This window comes from Hirsutella rhossiliensis (genome assembly GCF_020360975.1).
Source record: "Hirsutella rhossiliensis strain HR02 chromosome Unknown scaffold00001, whole genome shotgun sequence".
Lineage (NCBI taxonomy): Eukaryota > Fungi > Ascomycota > Sordariomycetes > Hypocreales > Ophiocordycipitaceae > Hirsutella > Hirsutella rhossiliensis.
Window position 1 is genome coordinate 7,221,857 of NW_025408667.1, and position 25,753 is coordinate 7,247,609.

The window sequence follows — 25,753 nt, forward strand, 5'->3', positions numbered from 1 at the left end:
ACCCTGCGGGGCAAACTCGTTGGCTTCCCACAGAGCCCGTGCTTTTTTACATGGCATGATGGTGACCTGTCAGCGTGTACCTCACGGCAACCTCCACTTCGTATGCAACCGAAGTGCCCGCTCCCGACCTGAAGCTGTTGTGTGCTGAGCCTCGCACTTTCACATGCACCCATCGCCAAGTCAAAACGCCTTCGCTTGCAGATGTCGAGGGAGACGAGGAAGAGCGATGCCGGTAAAGCGAAGTGCAACCCTCTCCCTACTTTGCAGGCGAGAAACGCTTGGTCGCCTTGACGGCTCGCATCGCTGGTAGCGTGTTGGCCCGGCCAGGCTGCCGACCAATCTCAATGCAGAGCATGCGAATAAAGTCCTGGTTGTACCAGTAGCTGGAGTGCGCGCTGAGCATGTTGAGGTACTGAATCTCGAGCGGGCCACCTCCAGATCGCAGGAACCAATCTATCTGTCCGTTGTCGTTGAGAAGAAAAGCCTTCTTTTCGGCAATTTCTTCACGTGTAAAGTCATGCACCTCCATCTCCAACTGCGACGGGAGTCGCACCGTGAGAGGCCGCTCGTGCGGGACGACCAGGCGGTCGGGCACCGGCGACATGCCAGGCACGACGTGGCGCACGGCATCGCCCAGTGACTTGAGGAGGGAAGTCGACGTGCTGGGGACATAAGCGGTCTTGAGGCTCGCCGAGTACGCGGGGTCCACGGCTCCGTTTAGCAGATAGGCAATAGGATCCTCCTTTGCGAGGACGTTGTAGATATTGTCCACAGCCAGACATCCGAAAGTACCCGCGTTCGCCACGACATTCTTGGCAGTCACATCGCCAGGATCGGCGCCAGGCTTTTGACGCCCGCGCCGAGGCATGAGAGCGCCTCGCTCAAGCAAGAGGAAGAATCCAGCCGGGCTGCCCACAAGAAACAGGTTCTTTGTGTCAAACTCGAAGTGCGGCGTCTCCGGCTCGGGATGGGACATGTTCAAGCTTGGCACACACGTAGGCTGACGTGACAGCACATCCAGGGCCATGGCGCTCCCCAGCGAATGCGCAATGAGGTGCACGCGCCCTCTCTCGGCGAACCCGGGGTTGTTTCGACACCACAGGCGATACACGCGGTTTGCCTCGGACACGAGTGCGTTGATCATCTTGCTCTTGTGGTGAGACATGTAGAATGGTATGTCGAACATGACGTCCGACATCATGCTGCGGATGGCGGGGATGGTATCTGGCTCAATGTCCTTGAGCGCAAACGCATCAGGGGCATACTCCGACATGTCTTCCTCGCGAAGCGGGCCGCCGTCTTCAAACGACAGTCCCATCCTCCAATTCAAAGGCAAAATCATGAGGCCGTTCTGGTCCCTGCGGAGGACTCGCTGAACGATGGGGTTGGCCATTTCCATGTTCACGGCCCGGCGAAACCCATTGATGGCGTGAGTGAAGTGGAAGCTCTCTACCCTCTCTGCGAATTTCTGGCCAATGCCGTGTGCCACGAGGACGAGATCGGTGACCTGGCCGCGGTCTTTCTCTGCCTTGCAAGCGGGGCAGGCGCCGGGCCCGCTACTCTCATGGGATTCCTGGGCCGCGGAGGCACCCGGCTTGTTCGGTGCTTGCGCTTTGTCATGGAGGCGCTCCCAAGCTTGCCTGTCAAATCCCCGAGTAACTGGAACACCAACCGTGATGCCCTTTGTAATCTTCTGCACAGGCTTCCTTCCGTAATAGGCCGAGGGCTTGAGGCTTGGCTTCAGGAGGAACGCGTGTGTGCTGTCTTTGTAAACAACATGGTAACTCGCAAACGGCCGGCTTGGCGGCTCCTTGGCGGCCGATCGCCCTTCCAGAGCAGGCTCGATAGACCCTTGTGCTGCAGCTTCACCATGAAAACAGCGCGCGGCGCAAAAGGGATCCGAAGCTATCGCGGACTCGGGCTCGGGCTCGCCGTCCTTGGCCCCGCCCAACTGGTTCGAGTTCTCGGGCCAGAGACAGTGCGAAATTTTCTCTTCGCCGAGCGGGCCAACCTCAAGAGCACATCGTATTTCATCATTCCAAGTCTCTGTCCACGGTCGCAGCTCTTGATACCCAGCTTCGAGCTGGTTGGCTACAGCCGGAGCCACCGGCATCATTGTATCTCTGAGTGATGATTAGCAAGCGCAAGGCCTTGACTAGGTGAGATGACCGACCTGTAAAACCAGGTTGCCCTCATCACGACTGCAATGTCGTTGATGGGGGACCAGTATATTGGCTTCATCTGCAGCGTAGGAAGAGACACTTTGTGCAACCGGGACACGCCAACTACAATCTCCACCGGTTGTCTACCGCGACTGGTCGCCTTTGGCGGATTCACGGGCTCAGAAGACCGGCCCTTGGTGGTATCATCCGAGGTCGCGTCATTGCCCTGGTCCTTGACCGGGGATCTTCCTGCTGATGGGGTATCAGTGCGTGGAAGCGACGAGGGAGCAGATGGCGTTGATGCATCAATGCTTTCAACACGAATAAACGGCTTGCCCGAGATGCCGCCGTCGCTACCGGACGCGCGAATAGGGCTGCGAGTGTTGATTGGACTTGCAGACGGGAATGAGCCATTGGCGTTTTGGGTGATCAGCTGCGGATGCCTCTGAGAGTCGGGCACGTCACATGCGGGCTGACTTCCGAGCTCATTCTCCTTGTCGCCATCGACGGTAAGTTTTGGTTGCGGCAGAGGGCCTCTAGGCATAGCATAGGCGACAAAGTCTCCTCTCGGACGATTGGGAGAGACAACTTTGGGCCTCCCCCGGTGTGCGTCTGTCGAATCATCTGCGGACTTGCGCATACCATTCATGGCGGCGACAACTTCCTGGACGACATTATCCAGGCCTAGCTCGACGATCTGTTTTCTGGCGAGGCTACAGAAGCCGTTGTGAAGCGCTTGAGAGACGTCCACGGAGAGCTCGGAGCAGCATGGGGCCGTAGCAGCGCTCACTAGGGCTTGTGCGGCCGGTCCGGAGGGATGATGGGAGCGAGATGCGGGACGATGCTTTTCCCAATGCTTGCGCGCGAGCGTTTGCACAAGCTGCGCCATGAATTCCGCGGCATCCTTGATCACGTCCGGTGCGTGGTCGTGGCCGGCTCTAGCTTGGCGGTGGTGGTGGCGGTCAGCATCGGACCCAAGGGTCAGCCATGCCTTGTCAAGAGCACCATTGTCGCCGCGGCCGAAAGGACGAAGTTGTCGCCTGGATGACTTTGAATCATAGCCGCCAACGGTAGGGCTGGTAGACAAGGGGTCATCGATGGGAATGAGGGACGAGTAGAAGAACTGGGCATCGACGGAGGGCATGCCATTGTCATGAGGCTGGCGCGGGACCGGGGCGAGGCGGCACTTGGCGCCGAACGTATGCTTTGCAGAGGCCATAACGATGCCGAGGACACTTGTGCGGGACACGAGGGCGAGGCACTGTGTACGGCGGCGGGTCGATGCGGGCAAGGGCAACGATTCGACGAGATGCAGTCACTCCCAATTGATGGGGCTGGTGGCCTTCTACCGGCAGATCCACGAGTCAATCGCGGACCATGGCGACAGCGGAAGCGGGGGTATCATGATCCAGAGAACCGGGCCAGGAAGGCAAATTGGAGCGTGACAATTTTATCCGTTGTCGAAGAGGGCCGGTCGATTGCAGGAGGAAGGATGACGTGGTTGGTTCAACGGGCAAGGGGTTGCGACGCAAAACACGTGGTGGAGCAGGATATGCTGTGCAAAAGTGCATGAGACGGAGTGCGGGGAACTGGCTGCAGGGTAGGTAGGTAGGTCGTGGATACGGGGCACGAATCTACGGGGCACGAATCTACGGGGCACGAATCCACGGGGCACGAATCCTCTCTCTTCTGTCCTCATCCCGCTCTTGTTGAACCCTCGCAAGTAAACAAGGCGTACGAGAACCACTGATACCCCGGGGATCCCCCATTCAAGCACAACCGCGAGCTCAGAGAACTGACTGACAATCCCTGCCTTTTCGAAAGCCTGACCTCTCTTGCCATGCAGAGCCAGCTTGAGCAGCTCTTGCCGTCGCTCAGGCGCCCGGCCCTCTGCAACTCGGTGCTCCCGGCCTTGCTGGACAGCATCTGGCGTATTGCGCAGACGCTGCGCCAATCGCACCAGGTCACACTCGCCGGCACGGCCAATGCCTTTGGCGACGACCAGCTCAACGTCGACGTTTCGGCAGAGGAGCTCGTCCGGCAAGCGCTCGCGAGCTGCCCATCCGTCGTCGCGGCCAGCAGCGAGGAAGAGCCCATTGAGCGGCCCGCAGGCAGCAAAGGGGACCAGCCGGAACGGTACACGGTCGCCTTCGACCCCCTCGATGGGAGCTCCATCATCGCCTCCAACTGGACCGTTGGCACCATTGTTGGCATCTGGGACGGCGCGTCGTCGCTGCGTCAACCGCCGGCCGATAAGCAAGTCGCCGCCGTCTTGGGGGTCTACGGGCCGCGCACCACGGCCTTCGTCGCTCTGCGCGTTCCCGGCGCTGAACCGGCCTGTGTGGAGATGGCACTGGGAGAGCAGGGCAAGTGGCAGATCCTGCGGCCCCATGTCCGGTTCGCCGACCCGTCCTCCACCGCCCGGTACTTCGCCCCAGCCAACTTACGCGCTGCGGCAGAGAGCCCACCCTACATGCGCCTCGTCAGACACTACGTGGACGAAAAGTACACGCTGAGGTATAGTGGCGGCCTGGTACCTGACGTGGTGCACGCCCTTGTCAAGGGCCATGGCATCTACCTTTCCCCCGTCACCTTCGCCAGTGGTGCAAAGTTGCGCCGCTTGTACGAGCTGTGTCCCATTGCCCTCGTCGTCGAGTGCGCCGGAGGAAAGGCAGTCGACCCCGCCAGTGGCGAGGAAATATTATCCCAGCCGCTCGAGAGCTGTGATGACAGAGCCGGCTTGATATGCGGCACTGCGGATGAGGTTGATTTTGCGACACGGGAGATGTGCAGGCCTCACGTCGCCGAGACAGGAGCTGAAGGTCCTCCCGAGAGGCGGTCGACCGAGGGGCCTTAGGCCAACGGGGCCATGCGTCAGAAGACGCAGCCGCCATGCCATGCAAGGCTTTCAGAATGGTGGGGGGATGAGATGGGGGGCTGGTTCTCCAGCGCCGTTTTGGATCGTCAGCAACAAGTTTTCCGAGCAGCGCCGCGCGTCAGCTGGCTGGTTCTCACAGTAGTGCAATGCTCCTACAAGCACGGATTTCCAACGCAACGCAGCCCGTCGGAGAAGAAAGGTGCCGGTCGACGCCGACAAGCAGATGCCAGCCAGACACACTTTTCCCACAGGGCTGAGCGCCCTTCTGGGGGACAAGATGATCATGATACTGTACTTGCAATGCCTGTTCGGCATGCGTACGTACAAGGTACCGGCCGAGTCAAGGAACCAGCGAGGCTGAAGTCGTGGGATGCAGCACAGCCGTCTTCTGACTTGTCAAACGGCGCCAGTCGTTGACTCCCAAGACTGTCTGTACACTCAGTGCTGTAGGCCCCGTTCCCTCTTGGTCGAGTGCCGCGCATGTGCGTGCAGTGCAGAGGACCAGGTGCCGCGAGCTCCGTCTTCAAACCGCCGGCGCCGATATCTGGGTGGGACGTGGCTGGTGGAACGGGATACCGTCGGCCAACGCTTTGCTCCGGCTGCTCACGAGGGCCCGGCTACCTGGGTTTCTGCTTTCAATCGTCTGCCTGGCCGCGAGTCTGATGGCTAGACAACCGTTCTGTCTATGCCGGCCGGTGGATCGCCGAGGTGGGTTGGACGCAGACTTTAGAGAAGTGTTGAAGTAAGAAAAGAGACGGCACGGCTGTAAACCGAATCTGTAAGTCACCCAGTCGGTTGGTTGAATGGCGGTCCTCGGGATTGTTGGTCCCCATTGCCGGGCCTTGACTGGTCACCGCCCCGAGCAAATGTCGATCGTCGCCGACGGGAGATGGAATAAGCACGTTGGGTTCGCACCACCGAGAAATACTTGGCATAGGTACATTGTACGAACTTGTCTGTACTGTACGTAAGACTCGGTGCAGAGTTGACGAATGGGGATATCTTGGCATGTACGGCGGCGCACCCTTGATACTGTGCTGTGTGCTGTGCCCCCTTTCATGGCGGGAAGCTTCCGGACAGGGTGCAGCAGCTCTGTCTCGTCTGCTTACAGTAGCTGCTGGGGTACCGGTGACCTTTTCTTTTTCTCCCCGCCCCCCTTCTGGTCACTCACCTTTTCATATCATCATCCCGCTGCAGATGACCCGAACAGGCTTTGACCTCATCCTGGCTCAGAGGGTGGACGCACCGCATGTGCCGTCTCAGCCCCTATCGACCATGGCCGCATGGTGAGAAAATCAAAAGAAATCGACTGGGTTGTGCCCTCTTGTCTGATGGCCTCTCTCTCTTTCATTGCCAACTGCGGCACCGACTGACACAGCCCGCGGGAAAGCATCCTGGCCGATGGTGTCTCGAATCATCCGTCTACTGTACTCGCCACCCGGGTCCAATTGCTTCCATCTATTCCATCATCTAGGCCCCCAACCAACCAGCCTACGACTGTTACGGCCGCGTTCTGCAAAGGGACAGGGGAGGGCAGAAGCCCCGGTGGCCATTGGCTGCTCTTGGTGTCTTTGATCAGTCTTGATGATCGCCGCCCAGTCCGCCGGAACCATGCAACGGATACCGAGACAAGAATCTCCTCAGCATGCGCGAGATGGACAGAAATGGAGGCGGTCAAAAAGGACCGGGCTGCAGGCCACCACCACTTGGGTCCAGATACCGACTTGCTGGCCCGGGCCTTGGCAGTTGGTGACGATTCTCCCGCTGACCAACCTTGCCTGTACGTGTAGGTACGTATGTACCTCCTTCATGCCTACACGTCAACGTGCGTTCATGCCGCTGTGGATGAAGGCGTTCAGCTCTCCAGACACGCGGTCGGGCGGGCCAATTACCATCCGCCCACCTGGAACCTGGGGCCAGCAACCATTCCTGATGAGTCCCTAGCCATCTGGTGATCCTGGATGCAGCGAAATTGCACAGGTTTCATCCAAATCGTTCTGGCCGAACGACCTGCTTGGGTCCCCAACACGGCTCCAGGGGTCCTCGCCTGTCCGTGGTGATGCCCTTGACAAACGTCTCTCCAGTACCAGGCGCCATCTCCCCCCGCTTGTTTCCTTTCCTGTTTCCTCCTTGCTTTTCCCATCGGCGGATGCGCAGGCCTTTCTGTCAGTCCGGCCAGGCTCGGGGCTGACGGGAGAGCTTCCAGTCCCAACGAGTACTCGGGCGACGGCGCGCTATACTACAGTGCATCGCATTGCCGGCCGTCGGGACCACACTCACGGGCTGCAAGGACGCGGGCGATAATTAGTTGTGACTCTTGATGCCCTCTCGCCGCCATGCCATGTTGACATGTCATGTGGCTTTGCACACCGAACTCGCAAGCTGGGGATGCATACAGAACACATCAGCAGACATACAGTGCAGTGCTGGACTCGATACCAAGACATGTCATTGCGTAGCATCTGACAAACACTCCAGCTTCAGATAGACTCATGCGAGGCGCCCGGTTCGGAGCACTGTCCACGGCCGTTCTCAGCTCGCGGGGCGTGCAACTTTTCGGACGTGACATGTCGTGAAACACCATGTCCGGATCGCTCGGTAGCCGGATAGCATTCTCTCTTGGCCCGCTGAAGATCTGGAGGCGAGCCGGGAAACCAGCCCGAACCAAGGCGCTTCTGGCCTTGTCTCTTGGCACTCACTCGCCGCCGGTCCAAGGCTCAGGCGAACAGTCATGAGTGACTACGAGCGCCGGTGCATGGGAAGCGCCCGCCGACTAACTAGTTGGGCCATGCTTGTTGGAACTTTCAGCGCCGACGGGCCTTTGGGAAAAAGGACCTGCCTGCCTGTTGGTCCTTGCCCTTTTCAGCTCTCATGCACTCGGCGGTAGGGCGTTCCTCACAGTCAGGCTCAGAGTTGCCGAATCAGTCACTCACCTCTGGACAATGGGCGTCGAAGCGTTTCCCCGTCCTGGCCCCGAGCTTCCACTTCTCTGGGGGATGGAGGGGACGAGAGGCGCCGGCTCACGCTCTGCAGAGTTGCAGACCCGTGGAGGATGCGTGATAGTTGAGCCGTCCTCTCCATCCCTGCCTGTTTCCAGATCAGTACACGACAGCACGGCGTCGCGAGCCAACCGCCTGTTGATGTGCGGTACGAGTTACGCAACCACTCGTCGAACAGCTGACCAGCAGGCCAACAACAAGCACAGCGAGCAGACTGCCTTGTCGATCGACTCGTAAAGATCACCGACCGGGCTGTGCGGCTTAGCCTCGTCCCCCCCAACCTGTTGTCTCCCGCGGAAGAGAGGTCGGCATTGACGGAGGGCTGGGAAAGCTCTGTAACTTACCGGCTTTGCCTACACACGCTGGAGCACGTCTCACGGACACGGAATCGAGCGGACGTGGACTGCCTGCTGGCAAGTCGACACTGTGCCATGCCGCCATCCTCCAAGGGCCCTTTCGAGGCCGCCCCTGGCCCTTGCCCCCCTTCCCGCCCGATACCTTATCCTGACAGTGTATGGATGGCCTGACCTGACTCTCGGTTGGCCCCCATGTCGACGCAGCCCAGACCCTTCTCAGCGACCATGGCCAGCCTCAGACAGTGTATACATACTGTACTCAACTCGCCCACAGGCCACCGTAGGTACAGCACCTTCTCACCCATGCCAAAAAGACAGACACTCCGAGTCCACGCCCATGTAGAGGAAGCCTCTGATGACACCAAGCCGGCCTCGGCCTCCGTTCCGTTCTTCATTTGGCTGAAAACACATGGTGTCGCCCTGCTCGCCCCGTGAGAGAGACGACTTGCTTCGCGCCATCCCAGCCCGGCTGCTTCCCGGAGCATCAGAATGCCGCGTCTCCAAAGCCCGGCTCGGTTTGCTACGACACCTATCCGCCGTTGAGCCTTGAACGCGGTGCTTTCCTCCCGCTCCCCAGAGCAAGGAGGCCATCTTTCCCGCTTTCGACGAGCTCGCACACCTTGTCCCGAGATCTCGTCGTCAACCGTTTCTTCGAAGGAGGCTATCTATCTGCTATAAGCAACCCCATCAGCTATATCCAGGCTAGTGCACCTACTCATTTTAATCCCGCCTCTTCTTCGGCTTGGTTGGCCTGTTCGTGTCTCTGCTCGAGTCTTAGTGGGCGAGCTGTTGCGGATGGAAACGCCTCTCCGATGGCCTTGACCACCTTGGACCGCCAACACGACCCATGATACCGGCTGCCATCTCCTGGCAAGGTTGATCCGCCGTCATCGGCGAGAGCGCCGGAACAGCCTGCGGAGAAGCCGCTCCATCCTTGTCGCCTTCTTGTTCCATCTTCTCCTAGACATGGACCTCTGCCCCCAGTCAGCCATCGCATCGCCGTCGCCATCGCCGCAAAGGCTCGCCAAACCGACTACCTGTGACTCTGGCCCCGGCTGTTCTCTTCAGTCTCCCTGTCCCGACCTCGTCAACCTGCATTACAAGCACTCTTGCTTTTCCAGACCCCTGAATGCTTCTTGTTTCATGGGCGAAAGACTCGGCGCCGACCCCTCGCTCGCCACGACGGGCGCAATGGCCGGCCCTGGCTGGAGATATAATACCGACACCGTCTCCGCAGCCCTCGCCCCGACGCCTTCCCCATCCTCGGCGCCCGGCATGCTGACTGCCGACTACGACCCATTGGTCGAGTATGAAGCCGGCCTCTCTCCCGTACCGTATCCATACGGCGGGGGTTACCCCCCGGGCTGCTCCACGCCACGCGCGTCGAGCCATCTGGTGCACAATGCCTCCAGATCCGCAGGCCCCGGTGTTTCGAGGACTTTGTCCGGGGGCTTCGCTCGGCAAATGAAGCAGGGAGACGGGATGGATGTGGAATCGGGCGCGCCGTCGTTTGGCGCCGCAGCCTATCCCGTCGCCGGGGCTCTCCAGGCATCATACGATGCCTCGCTGTCTCCGTTTGCCGTCTCCCCGCGCGCTTACGACACCGCCCCTTCCACGTCGGCCTGGAGGAGTCAGAACTGCGGAAGTCATGTCCTCTCAGGGTCGAGCCAGCCCAAGTTGTCGTCTTCACCCCACTCCATGGCCAGCTCGGCAGGCCTGTCAAGGCCCCGGCGTGTTCCGCGCAAGCATACCACCAGAGAGGAGGCAAACTTTCAGTGTAGCGTCCAAGGCTGTGGCAAGTTCTTCAGTCGCAGCTACAACTTCAAGTCCCACATGGAAACCCACGACGAGCAGCGTGAATATCCCTTTCCCTGTCTCGTCGGCGGCTGCGCCAAGAAATTTGTCCGCAAGACGGATCTCCAAAGGCATCACCAAAGCGTCCACAAGAAAGAGCGGAACCACCGCTGTGACTACTGCGGGCGACTGTTTGCCCGAAAGGACACGCTACGAAGGTAGGCGTCAACTGGACGGTGCAGCTACACCGCTGGAACCCTTTGCACGAGCTGATGTACGTGACACATCCAGGCACATGGAGGATGGGTGTTCCAAAAGATTCGATATCGAGACGCTGGACCTGCGCTCGGAGGATCACAGCACTGTGAACCCAGCAGATAGGGAGGCGCGACCAAGTCCAACACGAAAGGCGTCGACTGCCAAGGTACTGCCACCCATGGCCGCCAGCCTAGCCAATTCGCTCGGTGCTAGCAGATACGCCGAAATGGAACCAAAGATGCAACTTCCGGATCGGACCTGGGAGAGGTAGGCCTGGGGGTGTCTCGATGGCGCCGAGTCCGTGACCCGAGCATCCCAGGGTTCCCACGATGTGTCTCTCTCGATTGATATCAAGAGCTCATGTCAAGGCATGCATAAACTGCGTGGTTCTCCTGACACAAGTCGAGGGTTGGCGAGCGGGGGTTGAGCGGCGATCAGACATGAAGCGACAGCCGCATCAATGGACACGACGTCTCGCCTCGTTGCTTTCGTGGATATTTGATTTTTGCCAATGTCTCTAGACATCCAGCAGGGTCCCGAATAGTCGATGTTCTGGAGGGATATACAGTCTAGACGATGATAGCGCCACCGCTCGTTACAAGGGGGAAGGGGGAAGGGGGAAGGGGAAATTCGTCATCTGGCGTTGGATATGGGGGCGGAGTCAGGCACAACGTGCTGGCTGCGGCGATTGGGATTTTGGTCTTCTCTTTGCAGACATGGTATCCCACTGAACGAACATTCGGTCGGGGCCTTCCGAAGGCTGTCCAGGCGGGTTTGCATCGAGGTCGCCGGCTTTGCTGTGTTCTCTGCATGTCTCCAGAGGCTACCCGCGATGGGAGGGTATTGATGTTACCACGAACGACGGCTCACTGCCGCATGGGTATGCCAGGAGAGGCCCAAACAAAAGTTATCGGGGGCTCTTGGGAGTACTTTGATTTCATTAGAGTCCACGCCGATGTAGCAGGGTTCCTGGCCTCTCTTGATTCCCCCCTCTTCTGGTCCGATGCAACGGCAAACGTTCAACTCTTTTCTTCACAAAAAGGCAATCACCAGAGGCGTCCCAACAAGCCTCATTACGCAGAGCAAATTCGTGCCTGCTGTCGAATTGCCGCTCGCTACCAAGACAGCTTGCATCACCTCGACTCGCGCAAGTGCGACGATGAAAGCCAGTAGACGCCCAGTTCCCAGCAGCCTGGTAAGTCGGACTGCCTGGCGCAAAACCCAAGGACTCTAGGCGTGGCATTTGGCTAAGGACCAAAAAGTGTCCATCTTTGCGCGAGCAAGCGTCTCCCTTGCCTCAGCGTCCGTCTCGCACACCTTGCTCCCCCATTTCCGAAAAGCCCGTGCCTTTTGCTCGCCCTCAAAGATGAGCTTGCATTCGTTGAGAGACATGTCCTTCAAGGTTCCGTCCTCGCTCTCTGCCTGAAGCCAGTCACGGCCGGGGTCCCGCTTCTCGTCCCGTCGTCTTGGCGGTGAGTTTTCTGTCCAGTCGATGCGGTTGAGCATGAGCTTCTTATACTTGGCGATTCCCCACGCTCCGCCTTCGACAACGACCATGTTAAACTTAGGGTGCATGATGCAGGTGCCCGAGAGGGCCAGTTGCTCGGCGTTGACGGCAATCTTGTATCTGTGTTGGCCGTTTGCGAGCGTCGTAATTTTGAATACCAAGACATGGATGCCTTTGTCTGCATCTGTTTGCTGGTTTTTGGCCAGCTTGTCGTGTTTCTGCTCCTTGGTCAATTGTCGCTCCTCGTTGGCTTCGACGTGTTTCTGATGCCGCTCCGCAATCTCGCGGTTCACTCTCGCTTCGACCGCCGTTGGATCTTTGACTGCAACTAGGAGTGTGTTAGCCACTGCTACCTTCGTCATCCCTTTTCAAATGGACGGAGCATTTTGATGGGAAGCTTACCATCTCCAAGAACCCGCATCAAATTTCCCTTCTTCACTTTGGGGGGGGGAGCCGGGACGAGACCGAGGCGAATCTTTGCCTGCATCTCCTTGAGTTCTGCCATTCTTCGCTGGCGCCGAAGTTTGGCCTGCTCTTTCGACGTCAAGAACATGGGTTTGGCTGGGGTAGCGAGGCGATTCTGTGGCGGTTCAAGCGCAACTGGATGTTGCACATACTCGGTGACGATGCTGTCGGGGGTTATTAGTTTGAGCTTGGCCGGGTTTTCGATTCCGTCGTAGTTTTGTCCATCCACGAGGCCCTCGTCCCACCATTCTATGCCTGGGGGCGCCTCCACCACAAAGTTCTTCTCAACGTCGAGGTCATCGTCAATCCCTGCCTTCCTCGTTTGCTCTGCTATCCGCCTCTTCATTGCCTCGAGGGCAGCCTGCCGACGCAGGGCACTGGCTTGCTGGATGTATTTGCCCTTCTGGTTGAACACCAGGCGTTTGGGCTCTCGGCGCTTACTTCCGGAGACCTGAGGCACGTTCCCATCATCAAAGTACGGATTCGCTTGCCCGCTGCGGAGGTCTTGTCGCTGTGTCTGCTGAGTGGGGACATGTTGCGCGCCGTGAACGCTCTTTGCAAGATGCGGTTGAGAGCTCTGCTGCGTCTTCGGACCGTCCCGGCTTTTGCCCTGCGGCTTCCATGAACCCATGTTTTCGAGCACTGGATGCAGCCCGACATTCAAGCCCCCCTTGGCCTTGCTCGTGTCGATTGCGGCTGCTACGCGGGCCTTGAGGGCGGCCATCTTGTCGGCGACAGAGCCAGGTTTCTGGACCCGCGAGGTGGCGTCATGACGAGGACCAAGACCCCCTGGCTGCGAAGGCTCCATGTTAGGTATACGATGCGCGAAAGGTCGTTGTGACGGTTGGCGGAATATGGATGCTTGGCAGTGGGCACACTCGATCTCGCCTGGTTGTTCCCAAAAGCATCGATGCCGAGCGTGGGGAAGTGCGCTAAGTCAGCACACCTAGCTTCCGGTATACCACACTTCTAGCACACCCTACTTACGGCACTATTTTATACTAAGTTTCGTATTTTCGTTCCTTTTTTTTAAGATTTATATTTAAAGATATAGACCTATTAATATACTATATAAGTATATTATAAGTATTAAGCTATATTAATATAATATAATTATTAATATTAAGATAAAATTAATTAAGAAACTTAAATATATATTATTTACTATTTACTTAAAGTATTACTACTTACCTTATAATAAATTATTATTTAGCTTAACCTATTAAAATAAAAGTACTTTAATATTACTAGCTAGTATTATATATTAACTATCTTAAAATATTAAATCCTTAAAAGCTTTTTAAGGAGCTTTAATTAAAAGAAAGTATACTTAAGTACCTAAGCTAGTAAAAGAGTAGTTCCCTTTTAAGAGGGGCCCTACTATAAGTATTTATCTCTTATATAAGGTAAGTATAATATATAAAATAAGACTTAAAGATACTTAAGATTTTTAGTAAATAACTAAGATATATAATACTTAGTTAAAAGAAAGGATATTTATAAAGTTTAAGCTAAATTAATATTTATTATAAGGTAAATAGTAATACTTTTTATATAATATTAATATTAACTTTAAAAGTAAAGTATTATTAAAGAATAGTATTATAAAGCTAATACCTTTATTTATTACGTACTTTATATACGTTAATTAACGCTATTACTTATATTAAATAAGCGGCTACTACTTTTTTTTTATAATAGTTATAAGCCTAAGTAAAGGGGTTACCTTTCTAGGAACTTCTTAGTAACTATATATATACTTCTTTTAGCTAGCTTAGCGCGTACTACTTAAAGGCCTATAGTTTAAGTCCTACTAGCGTAATTAAGCGCGGTTTTAGTATAAGAAACTATTATCCCTTTATATAAGAGGAGTTATCTAAGTATCTTAAGATAAAAATAAACTTAGTATCCTTAAAGGGGTATATTATATACTTTATATACGTTAATTAACGCTATTACTTATATTTAATAGGCGGCTACTACCTTTTTTATAATATTATTCAGCTATTTAGCTATTAAACTAAATATATTATTATTATTATTATTATTAAGATTATATTAAGGACCTCGCTAAAGGTATTTAGAACTTTAAAATTAAATAAAAAGGAAAAACTAAAGTACTTAAGGAAAAACCCTTCCTTTTTTTAATATAGGTCTACTTTAAATAAGGTCTTAATAATAGTATATAAGAAATTTACGCTAGCTATTATAGGCTTCTCCTATATATTTATATTTTAATATAGGCCCTCTTAGGCTATAGCTACTTTTATCCTAAGTAGCTACGGCCTAAGCTTACTAGCCTAAGCTTAAGGTTATAAGTAGTAGTCTCTCTTTAAGGGCTTAACTTATAAGCGCCTTTATTCCTTATAGCTCCTATATTACTACTATATAGCTATAGCCGCGTTAGCCTATTAGTCTATTAGTTAATAAGGTAGGTAATATTTAGTTACTAAGCTAAGCGCTAGTATAAGTTACTCTTAAATAAAGCTAGCTAATTAAAATTTAATTAGCTAGCTTTATTAATCGAAAATCGGTTCTTATTTAGCTATATAATTTCTTAATTAAAGGTATAATAGCCTATATTTACTATTTATTATATAGTTATTAATTATATAAGCTTAGCTTATATATATATATATATACCCTCCTTTTTTAGTTTTATTCTTACTTTCTCTTACCTTTTTATTTATTATCTCTCTTATAAGCTTTAACTTTTACTTACTTTATTTCCTTATTCTTAAATCTCTTTAATACTATACTTAAATAGCTTATTATTACTTTATAATATCTAACTAAAAAGCTAGCTTAAGTAGTAGCGGCTCGCCTTCTTTTAAGCCCCCTCCCTATAAAAAGGTTATTACTATAGTAGGTTTAAAGCGCTCTATCTTATATTTTATATATATTAAGTGCTTTATTAATAAGCCTACTTATAAGTCCTTTACTAGCTATTAAAACTAGTCTTATAAGTATTAATCTTAGTTTTATTTTAGGTTAGCTTTTATTGTAAAGCGTAGCCTAATTTCGTAGTTCTCGGAGATATCCCTTAGTATAAGGGACCTAGGGAGCTAAAAAACAGGTTTTAAAGAAGGAGCTAAAAAGAGGTATAGAGAGGAGGGTAGGGGTATAAAGGGAAGCAGAAGTAGCGATAGCTTCTTATAGAGGTAGCGAGAGATAAGACGGATATACTAGTAACGGCTAGAAAGAAAGGGAAAAACTAGTAAAAAGCTTAGTAGTTAAAAGGATATTAGTAGCTTCTTTAAGTAGGATCTTCTTTATTAATTAAGATACTAAACGGGTATAAAGAGAGGCGTTAAATAAAGGAAAGAAGGATAATTAAGGCAATATAATAATTACTCCCTTACCGTAATTACTGCCCCTATAAGATTTAAATATCTCTACCCTACCTACCCGACCCCTTACTTTTACTTTTACCTTTATATATTTTATATATACTTCTTATATCTCTCTTTATAAGAGTTATAAGCCTAGGAGGAATAGAATTCTTATACCTTCCGGCTACTATAAAAAGCACCTTTCTTATATCCCTTATAGCTTCCTTTTCCCCCTCTTACTAGAAAAGCTGATTTTTAACTAACTTTTCTACCCCCCCTCTTCTATAATAATATTAAAAAACGACTCCTCTACCGTCCCTACGATCTATAGGATAATTTTAGTAGAGCCCTAAGATTAGGATAAATAGGTAAAGAAGCTACGAGCTCGTATAGATAGAACTATTTATAATTTAGTCTTCTTTAATAAGTAGGACCTTCTCGAGCCCCTTCTTTATCTTAAGGCAATAGAATTTATAGAGGGAGCTTCCCTCTTCTCTAAGCTAACCTCTATATAATAAAGAGCTTTTTCTACTACCTTAGGTAACTATAAGAGTTATCGTAAGGAATACCTTTATAAGATAAAGCTACTAACTACTATATATATAGCGATAATAAAATCTATTAGTGCTATAAAGCTAATTACTCTTTAAGAGGAAGAGACTCTTAAGTAATAGCTTTTAAAGCTTAAGACCTTAATAGCTCCCTTAAGGGGCTATATAACTAACTATATTAAGAAGACCTATATAGTATACCTAGTATAAGAGTCTTTAACTATTATAGGTAATAGGCTTAAGCTATAGCCTAAGCTATATAGTTATATATAGAGGGCCGGATCCTATATATATAAGGGCGGGCTAGCCGCGTATAAAAGAGCTCTATATAACTTATTAATATTATCCTATAAACGGCACCTATATATACGCCTCTACTTAATCTATAATAGTATAAGCTATTAACTAATAGATTTAATAGATATCTCTTAGGAAAAGGTGCCGCTTTCTTAAGGGAGTACCCTACTACCCCTTAAGCGGATAGGAAGTATTATAGCTATCCTAGAAGCGATTAAAAGCGCGATAGCTAGCGAGAAGAATAAGGTTCTCGCTATACTAAGGGAGCCGTCTATAAGACTAGCGTTAACCCCTACGACCTTAGTAATACTAGTTACGGCGGTAGTACTACTAATATAAAAGCTACTTCCCTAGCTAACTTAAGATAGTAAGCTTAAGTCCTTTTACTTCTTCTTTAGCTAGCTATAGATAAAGTTTATAATAGACGAGAAATAGGGCCTAAATAGCTATTATAATATAGCGTAGTATTCGCTCCTCTATACGCTACTAGAGCCTTAAATATAGCGGATCTTTAGATTCTAGGATAAAGGCGGCCTTAAAGGTAAACGCGACTTATAAGACTTCTTCTAATACCTTATATATACGTTTAGTAATATATAAGAGCGGGAGAAAGCATAGGATAGGCTATAGACCCTTAAGTAAAAGGATAGGTAGACCTTTAGCGAATTCCTCCTTAACTTTAAAGAGACGCTCTTATAAGCGGTAGGAACTATAGTATAAGAAAATAGCGCGAAGCTTATATAGTTATAGAACTTAATTACGCTAGCCCTATAAGAGCTACTTATCCTTATAATTATACTTACTAACTATAGCGAGTATATAAGCTAGTTAATAAAAGTAGTATAGGGCTATAAGTAAACGCTATGTTTTTAAAAGCTTTATAAGTATACGCTATATAGTGGTAATAAGATTACCGCCCTTTTATAAGAGGAATAGCTAACTATCGATACTAATAAAGATACCTTAATATCGGCTACTTATATAGACTAAGCTAAATATAGTAGGAAGTTATTATTAAATATCCCTTATATTATCCTACTCTTTAAGTAGTAAGTAAAGTAGGTAATAAGTAAGGAAATTAAGAAAAGGAAGGCTAATAGCCGCTACCTATATTATAGCGCGTCTATATACTTTATATTAAAATGCCCCTTCCTTTTAGCTAAGCGGCCTATAGTAGTTTAAGTAGCGAAGATAGAACTACTTCTTGCCTTAAACGATAAAAAGGACTCTGCTCCCTTAGGCCTAGAAGAAAAAAAGTAGCTCCAGAGTAAAGATAGGCTTTAGAGCCTTAATTACTAGTACTAGTAAAAGAGAAGGAGGAATTATCCGCCTATATAAAAGAGGAGCTTACTTTAATATAGGTTATAGTTAATAACTCCTTACCTATTACCGCCCTTATAGATAAGAGCTATTAGTACTACGCTATAGTTAACGAGGCGCTTATATAAGAGATATAAGTACTAGTAAAAAAGATCGCCCTAAGGTAAGTAAAGGGCGCCTTAAGCGCGATAAAGGGTATAGTAATTAAGGGTATTATATAGCTAGCTATAGAGGTCGACGGTTACTATAAGCTTATCGTAGCTTATATAATCCCTTAACTAGAGTTTCCCTTAATCCTTAGGAAACCTTAGTTATTATATATAAAGTTATACTTAGTTTTATACTAAAAGAAGCTATAGTTTAAGCTTATATAATAGTAGGTCCGCTATAATAATAGTTCTATAGGCGTAAGACTAAGCGTATAAGCTTTATACTTAGTATAAGAAGTCCTTACCTTTATCTTTATAAGAACTATATAACGGTTAAAGTAAGAGGAAGGCTAGGTAGCGGCTAATATAGTAGTCTATATAGTTAGCTTAGCGGATATCGATAAGGCCCTTTAAGTAAAGAAGCTAAAGTCGCCTTTTAAGCTATAGTAGTAGATACTAAAGCGCTTTTATAACCTCCTACTACTATTTAAGTCCTAGGAAGTAAATAAGCTTAACCTATATAAGCTAAGGGTAAACTATAAGATTATACTCTATACTAATAAGAAGGGGTAGGAACTACTTATACTATTTAGACCGCTATATAGTATATTATATATAGAGCTATTAGTACTAAAGAAGATATTAAGGGACCTTTTAAATAAGGGTTTTATTTAAGTAAGTAGCTTTAAAGTAAGAGTACTAGTCCTATTTATATATAAACTAAGGGGCGGGATATAGTTTTATTATAACTATAAGGCTCTAAACGTAATTATAAGGCTAGACCGCTACCTTTTACCCTTAATCTTAGATACGCTCTATAACCTTTTAAAGGTAAAGTAGTTTATAAAGCTAGATATAAAATAAGCGTTTTATAAAGTATAGATCTTAAAGGGTAATAAGTAAAAGATAGCGTTCTATATATACTATAGCTTATTTAAGTAACTTATAATATCCTTTAGCCTCTTAAGAGCGCTTACTACCTTCTAACGTTATATTAATAATATACTTTAAGACTTCCTTAATAAGTTCGCTTTTATATATATTAATAATATCCTTATTTATATAAGCGGCTCTTATAAGGACTATATATAGAAAGTATAAAGGGTCTTAAAGCGCCTTTAACTTTATAGGCTCTACCTTAACCTAAATAAGTATAAATTTAAGGTTAAGAGGGTTAAGTACCTAGGCTTTATTATTTATATAAGTATAGGTATATAGGTAGATCCTATAAAGATCTAAGCGATTTAGGACTAAGCTACCCTAACTATATAAATAAGTATATAAAGCTTCCTTAAGTTCGCGAACTATTATAAGATATTTATTAAGGGCTTCTCCTATATTATAATACTTTTAAATAAGATTACTAAGAAGTAAACCGCCTTTTACTAAGGGCCTATATAAGAAGGAGCGTTCTATACGCTTAAGGACCTATTCTCTTAAGCCTTAGTACTACTTTAGTAGGACTTTAACTAGTCTATATTAGTTAAAGTAAACTATAGCGGCTAAGTACTTAAAGGAACGCTTTCTTAGGAAGTAAACGGGCGGAAGTAACTAGTAGCGTTTTACTCTTATAAGCTAACCTTAGTAAAGCGGAATTATACTATTTATAATAAAGAGATACTAGTAATTATTAGCTACCTTAAGTAATAGTAAGTAAAGCTTTAGAGCTATAAGAGCTTTAAGGTTCTTATAGACTATAGGAACCTTAAGTACTTTATAACTCGCTAGTACTTCTTAGAGTAGTAAGCCCGCTAAGCGGAGTATCTTTTATACTTTAACTTCTTAATTAAGTACCGCCTTAAGCGGGACTTTATAGTCCTAAACGCGTTTTCTTAAAGGGATTAAGACTAGCTAATAAGAGTAGATATTAAGGCCTAGGATTTATAGCTTATCCTATAAGAAGTACTATAGACTTATATAAGAGCTTCCTTAGTAAAGGAAAACGTAATACTAGCGAATAAGCTTCCCCCTACGCCCTTACCTTAGTCTAGTAAGGAGGGATAGACCGGCCTAAGGGCGCGCGCGGCGAGAGTATTCTAAGATAAGGCCCTTTAACACTTATAGGATAAGATAGCGGCTCTAAACTATACCTACGAGGGTATACGCTGCGCCGTTAAGTTTAGCGCTTAATACTTAGATCTAAAGCTAAAGCTAAAGGTATAGGTAGCCGACTACTATATCGACCTACGAGGGTATCTATATTAGCGGGGGAGACTATAAGTACTAAGCGTACTATATACTATAAAAGCTAAGGAGAAGGAGGGACTACTAGAGCTAGATAAATAAAACGAGCTTTAAAGGAGGCTAGTTTAACTTATCTATAACTCTAGTATTATAGGTTACCTAGGTAGATAGGGTATAGTAGTAGGCCTTATAAGGGACTTTTACTAGCCCTTCTTATAGTACTATATTTATTACTTCCTTTATAACTACGATATTTATAGCTATATAAAGATCTAAAAGGTATAGCTTAAGGGGCTACTAAAGTAGCTTTTAGTACTAAACTAGTTTTATATATATATATAAATAGACTTTATAATAGACCTCTTACTTATAAAGGGTAGTAACCGCTATATATAGGTAATTAAGGACTAACTTAGTAAATTAATAGTACTAAAGCTAATACTATTTATAAATATAGAAGCTTATATAAAGCGCTTCTTTTAGTACTAGGCCCGCTTATATAGCTAGCTAGCCTTTATTATAAGTAATAAAAGGTTAAACTAAACTAGCTACTTTTAATAGTACTTATACTAGCTACTTTAGATTATATAGCTACTTAGTATAGCTTAATACTTATAGACTAATAAGGGACTTAAGAGGGTTAACTAAAAAGTATAGGTATACTTATAAGTAGTTATAGCTTATAACTAAGTAGACTAAGACTACTAGCTCCTTACTACCTAGCTCGCGCTAAATAGTAAACTATAAACTTTTATTAAGATAGCCCCCTTCTTTATAATATATAGCTTTAAGCCGCCCTCCTTAATCTTATTTACTATAGATATAATAGTAGAGTAATATAATAGTATATTACTAAAGAGCCGCGCTTTTATATTTATATAAAAGCTATAAGAAACTATAGAATACTATTAATCTATAATAGCCGCTATAATATAGGATTAAAAGTAGTATACTAATAAGACTAAGGCGCTAGTAAATAAGTTTATAGTAAGAGATAAAGTATAGCTCGACCTTTATAACTATAAGTTAGCGTAACTAAAGAAGAAGCTAAACTAGCTATATATAAAGTTTATAGTATAAAGGGTCGTTAGCTTATAAGTAGTTAAGCTTAATAGTCTCTTAACGGGGGTCTATAATAAGGTTAACGTTAATCTCCTTTACTAAGCCTCCTCTAACTTATTACCTAGATAAGAAGTAGCGGACGCTTAACCGCTTATATTTAAGGTAAAGGGGGATAATAAATTTAAGGTTAAAGAGATATAGGCTATACGCTAAAAGAAGGTAGGCTAAGAGAAACGCTAGGAGGTTCTTATTAAGTAGCGCGGGTACCTTAACCTTATATAAGAACCTATATATAAGTTTATAGGAGCTATAGCCCTTAATAAGTTCGAGGCCTTATATAAACTAATAAATAAGAATAATAGACTAATAGACTACTAGTAGCGGCCTAAGCTAGGACTATAAAGTAAGTAAAGTAAAGAGGGTAGTTATAGTAATATAGGTAATATAAGTATAATAGTATAAACGGAGATAAAAATAGCGTTTATTATAAGGTAGAGCCCTTAAACTACCTAAGCTTATTCCTTATTATTATCGTTACCCTTATTATTATCTTTATTATTATTATCCTTATTAGCCTCCTTTTTCTTATTAGCGGTAGCGGCGGTCTCTAAGGCACTAAGGCGGCCCTTTAAGCCTATAAGCTAGTTAGCGGCGGCGGCGGCTCTAAGGGTAAAGGGGCGGCGGCTAGTAGCGGTAGTAAGGGTAGCGGCGGTAGTAAAGGTAGGCACGGCTAGCGCGCGCGTACTAATAATAGCTACCGCCGCGGCGGCGCCTAGCTTAGTTAAAGTAGTCGAGCTCCTATAATATATAATATATATAAGGGGCTAAGCGGGCGGCGCCGGCCTATACTTAGCGCTTATACTATAGGAGGTTAGCGGATAACGTTTATTACGCTTACTTAATTATAGACTTATAGGAGTAATAGAAATAGAGGCGGGGGCTAAGGGGCCGGGCGTTATAGGTAGCGGCGGGGACGGCGTCGTTACCTTAAGGGGCGATATAAGGGCGAATAGCGTAGTAGAGGCGGCGGCGGCGGCGGTAAGAGCGGTAGTAGCGGCGGAGTTATCGTTAGCCGCGGCTAGTATAGCGTTAATAAACGACTTTATATACTCTAAGAAAGAGGAAGTAAAAGAGGGAGAGGTAGATATATCTATCGCGGAAGTTAGTATAATAGAATATAGCCTCCCGCTTAATAGGGCGCGGAACTTATTAGTTAAAGTTATTATTATTATTAGGGCTATTATTACTACTATTACTACTACTATAAGTATATATTAATAGAGCGGCCTATATAACTAAGAATAGACTAACGCCTTAAGTAAAGTAGAACTTACTTATTAATACTATTACTATAGTTAAAGAAAGGAGAGAAAGAAAGGAAAAAGGAAGAGAGGGATACCGCCTTATATACCCCTTAGTAAAAGATACTACCTAAGGTAAAGGGGACGGGTAACCTAAGGCTTACGTAGGTCTAGACTAGCCGCTAGCTACCTAAGGGCGTATATAATAGGTTACGCCCTTATTTAAACGGCTAGCTAGCTAATAAGTATAGAGCTAGGTTCTAGCTACCTAGGCTAATAGGTATAAGGATAATAAGGCTAGTAGGGCTAGCTTAATTAACGGGAAAGGGTAAGAAAGAGCTAGTAAGATAGGCCTAATTATATAAGAGCTATTAATAAGGTAGCTCTACGCCGCGCTTAAAAGAAGGTATTATATAAGAGTCTTTAACTATTATAGGTAATAGGCTTAGGCTATAGCTTAAGCTATATAGTTATATATAAAGGGCTAGATCCTATATATATAAGGGCGGGCTAGCTATATATAAAAGAGCTTTATATAGCTTATTAATATTATCTTATAAATAGTACCTATATATATACCTTTACTTACTTTATAATACTTAAGAGCCTTTTTTACTAAGAACTTACTAGCTTTTTTATAGCTAGCTAAGTAAAAAGAAATCCTTAAGGAAGCTAACTAATACTTCCTTATAAAAGCTCTTTTTAGTTTAATAAGTAAGTCGTACCCTTATAGATATTAGCCTATTAAGGGGGGGGGATAAGACCCTTAGTACTCCCCTTCTAACTTACTTTTAAGTATACTTAAAGGCATTATAAAGACCTTAATTATCTAATTAAGTATCTTCCTTAATTATAGTTAATTTAAATTTTTATTTTTCCCTTTTAAAGTAAAGGCCGCTAGTTACGCGACTTTAGTAAAGATAAAAAGGTATAGAGTAAAGAAATCTCTAAGACTTATATCTATAACCTAAGGCCCTTAGAGCTATATATAGGACCGATAATTAAATAATTATATAGTTAATTACTTTATTAATCCTTAGCTATATACTATACGTACTTTAGGTATATACCCTTATCCCTATTAAAACTAGTTTCTAGGGCGTAAACTTATTATTCCGTTTTATTTATATAGCGACGAGTAGCTTTATAAAGCTAAGAATACTTAGAGGACGACGGTATTATTTAGAAAAAATAAAATCTAGGGATTTAATAATTAAAGTAGTAACTACCTTAATAGCTAAAGTTAAGGACTTAATAAAGCGATAGACTTACTAGGAAATAAATAATTAGATAATACCTTCGCTAGTAGTAAAGGAAAAGTAATAAGCTAATACTAAAAAACCCTAAGCTTTTATTATTAGCCCTACGACCCTTAATACTAGCGACTTAGTTAAGAAACTACGATCCTTATATAATACTTTAAAAGATATAAATAACAATAATAGTATAATCTAGACTGTTCTAAAACCCTACTAAGACCTCTTACTTATATATATACTAATAATACTAATATAAGTACTAATAAAAGATACTTTAATAACCTTAACCTTAGCTCTCCTTTATATAGTAGCTTATAGAGAACGCCTACCTCCTACTAATAAATAAGAAAGTAAGTAATAAGATAGTTATAATATAATATCCTTTAACTCCGAAAACTCTAACTTTAAATTTCGTAACCTTATAATCTATAAGTATACTATATCTAGAAACGCTAGCCGTTAAAAGGGATTATTTAATCCTACTACTAGTAATATAAAGAAAATTAAGGTAGATATTAATAAGATTGCTAATAGACTTAGAGATATACTTACTAAAAGCTAAGATAACCTTATAGGAAGACTCTACTAACTATAACTCCTACTTATTAGTAAATTTAACGGTAAAAATATAACTAAATTCTTTAAGAAGTTCGAATAAGAGATATACGTTAACTATATCTATAATAAGGATAAAATAAACTAGCTCGAAGTTTATATCTCCTTTATATAAGCCCCTACTATTAAAATTCTTATAGATAGACTTACCTAAGAAGAAGTAAAGAAGAGACTCCTTTAATACTACTATATATATAATATTAAATAACTAGAAACTACTAACGACCGCTTAGACTATTATAATACTAAAAAGCCTAAGACTATTATAGAAGTTATAGAATAGCTTAGTCTTTACTTATACCTATAGTATAAAGTATAACCTAATAGCTAGGAAGAATCTATAGTTTAGTTATACTTTATCTACTATATAATACTAAAGGAGCTTATTATTAATATTATAGAGAGAAATAAGAAGATATTTAAAGTTATCTTAAAACTCCTATATAAAAGCCTTATCTATATAATTAATAACTACTTAGTACCTCGCTAAGACGTTAAGCGACGAGATATAGTATCTAAAGTCTATAATTAAAAGCTTAAGAACTTAAAGAAAGACTAGCTCTTTAAGGAAATTAATAAAGTAATAAAGGAAGCTAAATCTAATAAGGGTAAAGAAAAACTTCCTAAAAAGCTAAAGAAAATAAATAAGAAACTTAAATAGCCCGTAAAGGAGATCTTAGACCTAATAAAAGCCTTTAAAGATATAAAGATTAACCTTACTTACTAGTAAGAGTAGATATTTAACTAGCTTAATAGGGAATAGAAACGTATTAGTAGTAAAAGCTACTCTTTAAGTTATAGATAAGAAGGTAGCGTAAATACTATCGGATTTTACTACCTATCTAATTAATATATATAGTTTTAGGTTAATACTTTTAACCGGCCTAAGAGATACTTTTATTATAGTAAAAAAGGATACTACCTTAATAAGTATAAGGTATACTCTTAGGACTATAAGATTAGATTTATAATATATAAAGTAGTAAATAGGACTCTTTACCTTAAAAGAAAAGATAATAAAAGTATAATTCCCTTAATACTTACTAATAGGTTTTCTTAAATAGGTCTAAAGGTATATAAGTAAAAGCGGAATTTTAGGAAATTAAGAAATTACGTAAGACTACGTAATAGAGGGGAAGAAGGAGTATAAGGTAGGATTTTCAACGGAATTTATTAGTAGTATATTAGTATATAAAAGAGGTATTAAAGTTAATAATTCTTAATCTATCTACTAGCGGACATACTATCTTATATAGATAATTAT

At 45.4% G+C, this 25,753-nt stretch overlaps 4 protein-coding genes across 4 annotated transcripts; 2 read left to right on the plus strand and 2 right to left on the minus strand.

Annotated features, from left to right (window-relative positions):
- Positions 1 to 256: 256 nt before the first annotated feature.
- On the minus strand, positions 257 to 3,541 carry HRG_00974 (DDHD domain-containing protein; the record flags this gene model as incomplete). Its single annotated transcript, XM_044859445.1, has 5 exons — positions 257 to 535; positions 626 to 2,123; positions 2,174 to 2,411; positions 2,805 to 3,423; positions 3,539 to 3,541. 5 exons carry the CDS (start codon positions 3,539 to 3,541, stop codon positions 257 to 259), a joined length of 2,637 nt encoding a protein of 878 aa, XP_044725845.1.
- A 461-nt stretch (positions 3,542 to 4,002) lies between these two features.
- HRG_00975 (sedoheptulose-1,7-bisphosphatase) lies at positions 4,003 to 5,019 on the plus strand (the record flags this gene model as incomplete). The annotated part of the gene is made up of 1 exon (XM_044859446.1): positions 4,003 to 5,019. One exon carries the CDS (start codon positions 4,003 to 4,005, stop codon positions 5,017 to 5,019), a length of 1,017 nt encoding a protein of 338 aa, XP_044725846.1.
- Positions 5,020 to 9,586: 4,567 nt separating this feature from the next.
- On the plus strand, positions 9,587 to 10,718 carry HRG_00976 (epithelial zinc-finger ezf protein-like protein; the record flags this gene model as incomplete). Its single annotated transcript, XM_044859447.1, has 2 exons — positions 9,587 to 10,407; positions 10,481 to 10,718. 2 exons carry the CDS (start codon positions 9,587 to 9,589, stop codon positions 10,716 to 10,718), a joined length of 1,059 nt encoding a protein of 352 aa, XP_044725847.1.
- A 959-nt stretch (positions 10,719 to 11,677) lies between these two features.
- On the minus strand, positions 11,678 to 13,143 carry HRG_00977 (pre-mRNA processing factor 3 (PRP3) domain-containing protein; the record flags this gene model as incomplete). The annotated part of the gene is made up of 2 exons (XM_044859448.1): positions 11,678 to 12,282; positions 12,357 to 13,143. 2 exons carry the CDS (start codon positions 13,141 to 13,143, stop codon positions 11,678 to 11,680), a joined length of 1,392 nt encoding a protein of 463 aa, XP_044725848.1.
- Between the last annotated feature and the right edge of the window lie 12,610 nt (positions 13,144 to 25,753).